General features: G+C 27.3%; 1 protein-coding gene across 4 annotated transcripts in view; it reads right to left on the bottom strand.

The window, feature by feature from the left end:
- Window positions 1–1,620: 1,620 nt before the first annotated feature.
- Window positions 1,621–8,843, bottom strand: part of LOC129237574 (uncharacterized) — a 79,080-nt gene continuing 71,857 nt past the window's right edge. For all 4 annotated transcript variants that reach the window (XM_054872397.1, XM_054872400.1, XM_054872398.1 and 1 more), the window contains exons 3-4: window positions 8,591–8,758; window positions 1,621–2,004 (exon numbers count right to left, since the gene is read on the bottom strand). In XM_054872397.1, the coding sequence (XP_054728372.1) occupies window positions 1,804–2,004; window positions 8,591–8,758 (369 nt within the window). In that variant the 3' untranslated portion in view covers window positions 1,621–1,803. The remainder of the gene's footprint in view (window positions 2,005–8,590; window positions 8,759–8,843) is intronic.

Raw genomic sequence — 8,843 nt, 5'->3', positions numbered from 1 at the left:
TTTTTCATCAGAGAACACAATTTTAGAAAATTCGCCACGTTCGTGCAAGCGCAACAACTCCTTTGCTCTTCCGTACCGAACTTTTTTTTGCTGGGGTGAAAGATCGTGTGCTTTTTGGAACTTGTAAGCCTTGACCTTGAGCTCATTTTTCAATATGCGTCGAATGCTGTCTTGCGATATTTTCAGTTCTTTGGCCATTTTTCTTCCACTTCGACGTGGATTTCGTTCAAGTCGAGCCTTCACTTTCCGAACGATTTCTGGCGTTGCTGCGGTTTTCTTTGGTCCAGCTCCATAGCGTTTTGCAATGCTACCAGTATCATTGTAATGTTTTATAGTGCGATACACAAACATTATATTCACTTTGAGGTGACTGAGCTGACGAACAATGGCTGGTTGTGATTTTCCAGCCAAATATAACGCAATTACGTTTGAATTCCATCACAGGAAAAAAAAAATTCAACAAAACTGAGACGCAAATGCTTTCGATGGCTTATAAACAATATATTGAACTCTCATTAGAACAATTTTGACGTTGATATCATGAGCTGTTTTACAGATACAAGTAGTTTTAAGTTGGTAACACTTCATATCGTTCACCCTGTAGATACGAATATTTATTTATTTTCTTCTCATAGTTTGATTTTGATTTTACTTGTAAAATTTCACTTAAAGTCATAAATTTAAGAATTTTTATTTTTTTATATTATTAATTTCTGTCCTCAAAAATAAACACCCTTTAATTGTTTTTGTTTTTTATTAAAACATAACTTTATTCATTAAAAACATTACAGAAGTTTTGTTCTTACATGTAATTTTTTTTTTTTTTTTCAATTGTAAAAATTTGCATAATTACAAATTTACCGCACACAGTAGTTGTTGTTGTAAAAAATCAACATTTCTTCATTTTAACTTTAAAAATTAACAATTAAACAGAGTTAAAATAATCGTACTTAAAAATACGTAATATTTGCCCATTTCGTACCTTCTTCGACTCATATATGTATGTATATGTATATGTGCATGCATACACACACGCACATATATATTTTACTAGCAATAACTGGGGTCCATATACGATTAAATAACAAATATTAATACAAAATATTTTGATTGCTGAGCAAATTGAAGTTCTCATGCATACATACACACACATATATGTATATATGCATGTGTGTTTTATATAAAAGTAGAAATATTGAAGTTTGTAAACAGTCGAAAATTCAGTTTGTAGTTTGTGTGTAAATAATTTCTGAAATTTTTTTAATTAATTACAAGAATGCGGAAAGTTTGTTTAAGGCAGCGCAGTTAATAATCTTTAAAAACGATTAACATGTACAAATGTATATATATATTTAAAATTACACATATAAAGTTGTTCTTTTATGTTTTCTTATTTCTTTTCTATTACTAAAATGAAATTTTTGCTGAACATCAAGTTGAAGTAGACTACCAATAAAACTCTTTAAAACTACTATATTTTTTAGTTTCTTTTTTTTTTTTTTGTATAACATTTCGTTTTTGACTAATTACAGCAATGAGCTTCACTTACATATACACATACAAGTATATACTTTACACGCATAACATCAATGGTGTTGTCACATTATGAATATTCAGCTGTTGTTGTTGTTGCTATGAAGTATTGTGCTCAGTGCTTTTGGTGGTATGCATACATATAAGTTTATGAGGTGAGCTACTAGTATTGTTTTTGTTTTTTTTCTGCTTTGCAAATTTTATAATTATATTTGTATTATTATTGTTAATTATTTTCTTTGTTTCCTTAATTTTGTTCTTTTGATTTGTCTAATAACTTGCACCGCTCCTGTGCGTCAAATACAAGAAATATGTGCCAGCAGCGTAGGCCAAAAAGTTGAAGCAACCAAAGACTCCGGCCGCAATATTCGAGCCATAGCCCCAAGAACTTGGATAGCCGGACCACTTGGCCAATTGCACTACGAACGAAATAAAGTACAAAAGAGTGCAGATCGCAGTGTTGATCAATTCCTGGAATGGAAGAGAGGGGAAAGAAAGGATAATAAGCATATTATAATAACTGCGACTAAGGAAAAAGGAATAAAACAGTAAGAACAAATAAAAATAAATAAAAAATATAAACAAAATACACAAAAACAAAAAAAATTAAAAAATAAAATTATTAAAAAAAATGTATAAAAAGTATATAAAAAATATAAAAAAAAAAAATAAAAAGAATATAAAAACAAAACAAATATTATATAAAAAAAGAAAAAACAATGAATGGAAGAGAAGGGGAATAGGTAAAAAATTGTGTTAGATTTGTGCAGTGCAGAACAATATGTAAAAATATAAAAAAAATATGTAAAAATATAGAACAAAAATGTAAAAATAAAAAAAAGAAGAATAAATAAAAAATAAAAATAAATATAAAATATAAAAAAAATATTATAAAATTAAAAAGGAGTAAAATAAATAAATTACAGAAAATTAGAAATAAAAACTATATGGAAAAGTATAAAAAAATAAAATAAAAAGGAATAAAAAATAAATAAAAATAAAAGAGGAATAAAAAATTAAAATTTGAAATAAAAAAAATCATATAAAAAATATGAAAAAGTATTAAAAAATAAATAAAATGAAATGGAACAGAAAACAAAAATTAAATAAGAAATACAAAAATAATAAAAAAATAAAAATAAATAAAATTAAATTCAAAATATGAAAAAATGTGTAAAAACCTAAAATAAAAAATATAAAATAAAAGAGAAATAAGAAATAATATAATAATAAAACATACAAACATATAGGTATGAAAAAGTATTAAAAACGAATAAAATAAAAGGGCATAAAAAATAAAAATAAAATAAGAAATAAGAAATACAAAAATACAAAAATAATAAAAATATAAAAAAGGAATATAAAATTAAGTTCAAAATATAAAAAAATGTATAAAAACTGCAAATAAAAAAAAATAGGATAAAAGAGGAATAAGAAATAATAATAAAAAATAAAAAAAAAGATATGAAAAATATAAAAAAATTAATAAAAAATAAAAATCACATATAAATAAAAAATATGAAAAAAATTAAAATAAATTTATAAAAAGTATACAAAATATATAAAATAAAAAATGAATAAAATATAAGCATTGAAAATAAAAAGGATATAAAAACTATGAAAAAATTTAAACAATCTCATAAACTGGCTTAAATATAAGAAATACATTAGCACCCATATAAAAACTAATGTTCCTTTAAAGAATAATATTGATATCGATAGGCAGATATATACATTGACTGAACTAATGCATGGAGCTACTAGGGCAGCAGTGGCCACAAATAATAAAAGTCGTGTTAACTCTCAGCGAAACATTGATGAGACTATAGAAGATTTAGTTAAAAAGAAACGAGAGCTGAGAAGGTCTTGGCAACAATATCGTTCTCCAAAATACAAGAAACTATTGTATGAATACACAGTTAAGTTGCGTTGCGCCCTTAAAAAAGAAAAGGAGAGGCATCTTCATGATTTCCTTTCTAATCTTACTCCGACGGACCAAACAGATTACGCATTGTGGAAAGCCACAAAAAATATAAATCGGCCCATACAGTACGAATCACCAATTCGGCTAGGAAATGGTAATTGGGCACGTACTTATTCTGAAAAAGGGTGTGTATTTGCTGAACATCTGCAATCTGTCTTCACTCTCAATCAGTCTTCTGCAACTACTTGCTTACCACTAGACATATTGCAACCACCAAAAAAGCCAATAAAGTTTAAAAAAAATAACATAGTCTCAGTTATTAATCAACTTAAACCTAAAAAAGCACCAGGTTACGACAAAATCACCCCAAAAATGCTAAAAGAGCTTCCCAATATTGCCGTTCTTCATATCAGGCACATATTTAACGCCATCTCTCGTACTGCCTACTACCCAAAAGCTTGGAAATTATCTCAAATCATTATGATTGGTAAACCTGGGAAAGACTTAAGCCAAGCATCCTCATATCGGCCAATTAGTCTATTGTCCATACTTTCAAAGCTATTTGAAAAGTTGCTCTTGCAGAAAATAATGCCCTTTATTCAAGATAACAATATTATTCCTCAACACCAATTTGGATTTAGAGCAAAACATAGTACAACTGAGCAAGTTCATCGCATTGTGTCATTTATACGAAAGTCCTTTGAGAAAAATCAGTACAGCACTGCACTGTTCTTAGACGTAGCACAAGCATTCGATAAGGTATGGCACCGCGGCCTAATTCACAAAATTACTAGTTTACTGCCTACGAATGTACACCTCTTGCTGCAAAACTATATCACTAATAGAGAATTTGTTGTAAAGCAAAAAGATTTTTTCTCTCGGCATTGTAGAATAGACGCTGGAGTTCCACAAGGCAGCGTTTTGGGCCCTATTTTATATGTATTATACACATCTGATATGCCAACGACGAGCCAAACAATGACATCAACATTTGCCGATGATACTGCAATACTATGCACTCACATAGACCCAAAAGTAGCAACGTCTATATTACAAAGGCATATACTTGAAACAGAAGTATGGCTTAAAAACTGGAGAATAAAGGTTAATGAAACCAAGTGCGTGCATATTACTTTTACTCTAAGAAAAGAAACTTGCCCTGCAGTTTCAATAAATGGTCAGAATATACCACAGCAAAACGAAATAAAATATCTTGGAATTCACTTAGATAGAAGACTCACATGGCGGAATCATATTGAAAAGAAAGTGTCGCATATCAAGCTTAAAATGAAAAGTCTATATTGGATGCTTAATTCGAAATCAGCATTACCTCTAGAGTACAAAGTGCTACTATATAAAGCCATGCTAAAACCAATATGGACATATGGTATAGAAATGTGGGGAACGGCTACGCCCTAAAATATCGAAAAACTTCAGAGAGTGCAATCTAAAGCCTTGCGGATAATCACGGGAGCGCCATGGTATATAAAGAACGTTAACATTCACAGAGATATTTGCATACCTCGTGTAGCCGATGAAATAGTACGGTTGAGCAAAAAATACCTACAAAAGCTAGAAGATCATCCCAATAAACTAGCGCGAAATCTAGTTTTAGATGAAGGTCACACAAGATTGAAAAAAAGAGACATCTTCAAGTCTGCAGTATCTTAATGATCTCATCTCACGCGAGAGTCCGTCCACAACTTCCTCCAACCACATCTATCACATTCGAAACAAAAACAAAAAAACAACATCATTTTCACAATCGACATGAGAGACAACGGAAGCTCTAAGGGAGACTGGAAACTAGGCCTTTCCGGCTCCCAGCTACGAAGAATCGGAGACTGGAAACCCGTCCTTTTCAGCTCCCAACTACTTTTAGATGAAGGTCACACAAGATTGAAAAAAGAGACATCTTCAAGTCTGCAGTATCTTAATGATCTCATCTCACGCGAGAGTCCGTCCACAACTTCCTCCAACCACATCTATCACATTCGAAACAAAAACAAAAAAACAACATCATTTTCACAATCTACATGAGAGACAACGGAAGCTCTAAGGGAGACTGGAAACTAGGCCTTTCCGGCCCCCAGCTACGAAGAATCGGAGACTGGAAACCCGTCCTTTTCAGCTCCAAACTATGAAGAATTGGAGATTCACAACCGATTTAATCATATATGTAAATATATGTTCATTTGAGCAAATAATTCGTTTCTTAGCAATGGCAAGGAAACATATTACTCTAGTATATAAGATTTGTAAACTTATTGTTAGTTTCTTATACAAGAAAGATTCAATAAATAAAGAAAAATGAAAAAAAAAAAATAATAAGCAGCAATAAAAAATAAAAATTATAAATAAATAAAAATACGAAGAGAATGAAAAAATATATACAAATAAAATAAAAAGGGAAAGAATAAAAAAAAAATTAAAAAATATAAAAAGAATACAAAAATAAAAATAAATAAAAATATTAAATATACAATATAAAATAAAAAAAGAATACAAAAAAAAGATAAAAATATATAAAAACATGAAAAAATACATACAAAAACATAAAAAAAAATCCATAAAAAATAATAATTTGAAATTAATAAAAAATATGAAAATACTGAAAAATAAAAATAAAAATAAACGAAGAGTATAAAAAGAATGAAAAAATACATAAATTAAGGTAAATAAAAAAATAACAATATATGAAAATATATAACAAGAATAAAATTAAATAAATAAATAACAATAAATAAGAACTATAAATATATATCGAAAATACTATATATAAAAACTATAAAATAAAAAAGGAATAAAAACTAAAAATTAAAAACCAAAAATATGAAAAACTAGAAACATTAAAATAAAATAAATATATAATAAATAATAAATAAATAATAAAATAAATTTAATAAGAATGAAAACTAAAAATAAATTTATAAAAAGTATAAAAACTATATAAAATAAGAAATGAATAAAATATAAACATTAAAAATAAAAAGAATATAAAAACTATAAAAAATAATAAAAAAATAAAGTAAAATAGCACTAAAAAATAAAAATTATAAATAAATGAAAATATGAAAAGAATGAAAAAATATATAAAAATAAAATAAAAAGGGAAAAAATAGAGAAAAATTAAAAAATATAAAAAGCATACAAAAATAGTTATAAATAAAAAATAAAAATTAGTAAAAAATATATAAAAAATATATATAATATAAATAAGGAATAAAAAATAAAAATAAAAAACATGAAAAATACCTACAAAAAATACATACAAAAAAATAAAAAATCAATAAAAAATAATAATTTCAAATGAAAAAAAATAAGAAAAAAATAAATGAAGATTATAAAACGAATGAAACAATTAAAATAAATACAAATAAATTAAAAATGTAAATAAAAAAATAAAGAATAAGTAAATATATAAAAAGGATAAAAAAATAATAAATAAATATAATATAAAATAAAACAGGAATAAAAACTAAAAATTAAAAGTAAATATGTGAAAAACTACAAACATTAAAATGAAACAAAAAATAGTAATTGCAAATAAATAAAAAATATAAAAATAATAAAAAAATATATAAAAAATATGAAAGATATATAAAATAAAACAGGAATAAAAGTTAAAAATAAATAACAAGAATAAAAATAAATAAAAAATAAAAGTAAATAAAAATATAAAAAGAATGAAATAAATACAAATTATTTCGAAAAAAATTAAAATTAAATGAAAAATGTAGAAATTTTATTGTTTCTAAATAAAAACTATATTAAATGTATAAAAAATACAAAAATAACAAGAAATAAAAATAAGTAAAAAATATAAAGCTAAATAAAAATATATAAAAAGCATATGAAAAATATATAAAAAAGTTAATAAAAATAAAAATATTAAAAAAAAAATAAAAAATTGCGTGTAGCGTAGCACACATAACAGAAGTGAAACTTTCAAGGCATACAAAGAAAGAGGGGGAGACCCAATATATATCTAAATAAATTCACAATATTTACAGAGAATACAAATAGACAAAATTTACAAAAAACGGAGTCGGGTCGACCGGTGTAGGTAAACGCCGGACACAAACCGTGGTAATAACGGCACAAGTTACTGCAAGGCAATACCAATAAATCCGACGCCGGAATGGATAGCACTTTTTAGTACGCACAAGCACTAGCCAGGAAACGGAAATAAGCGCCAAAAAGTAGGCACCAAAAAATGGCAAAAAAATTGGGACCAAAAAACGCCCCAAACAGTAGGCACCAAGGAAATATAACGCCAAAAAGTAGGCACCAAAAATATATTTCCTATAAGTTTGCACCAACAAACAAGCACCAAAAAGCAGGCAGTGTTATTTCTCGCTAGAAACTAGCAACCAGAAGGAGAAGGAAGGAAAAATACCCTAAAGTGTATCTAAGGTACATATAAGGTATAGCTCTCTCTCTTCCTCTACGTTACATCTTTTTTCTCTCTCGCGGAACGAAAATGCCCGAAACGTTGCATGGCCTTGAAATTTTACTCTCCATTCTCGCTCGTCCATCGACGCCTAAAAAGTTTTACTTCAAAACTATATAAAAAGTATATGAAAAATATAATATATAAAAAAATAAAAAAATAGAATCAAATAAAAAAGGAATAATAAATAAAAATTAAAAATATAAATAGAATAAAAAAAATAAATATATATATAATTGTCTAGAATAAAAAATATAAAAAAAAAATAAAAGGTTAAAAAATAAATTGTCAAAACTTGTCAGCATGTGGTGTACACCACGATATAATAATTTTTAGAAAGTAGTTTCACTTCTTTTTCGTATCAGCCAGTGCTACAAAAACAGTAACAGTCATTTGACCGATTCATGGAAATATTCGGCAAAGCTTAGAGCAAACGCTCTATCCATTCTTCTTGGCTTTCGAAGTTGTTCAGGCCTTACAAGCGCTGCAGGCATTAGGAGTAGGCGTAGAATATTCCATGCGATATTTTTGAGACATGACATTTTTTCTCACAATATTTACGTTTTGTTATAAACATCAATTGTGGGGCTTGAGACAATTTGAAATTTTGAAGTGAAAATACCTCTTAAAAAATACGTCGAAAAATATTTGTACATCTATTATTTTTGTTTTTTACTTACTGTGAAAATCCAATTGACGGCCACATTGAGAGCTTCACGTATGCCCAGCAGATAAGCGAAAATCCACAAAATTGTCGCAATGAACGAGATTACAACCACGAATAGGAAGAATGACGTGGCGGCGATGTAGGCAGGTGAAGCAAGGGCCATACAAATTATGCCGAACACCTGCAAATGAAAGAAAGAACCAAATTATTAAACAATGGACGGGAAAAAAATTTAAATTTATTTAATATACAAGAAGAAAACATAT

Source organism: Anastrepha obliqua, chromosome 2 (genome assembly GCF_027943255.1).
Source record: "Anastrepha obliqua isolate idAnaObli1 chromosome 2, idAnaObli1_1.0, whole genome shotgun sequence".
Lineage (NCBI taxonomy): Eukaryota > Metazoa > Arthropoda > Insecta > Diptera > Tephritidae > Anastrepha > Anastrepha obliqua.
Note: the sequence above shows the minus strand (reverse complement) of the source record. Positions and strands in the feature narration are given on the sequence as shown.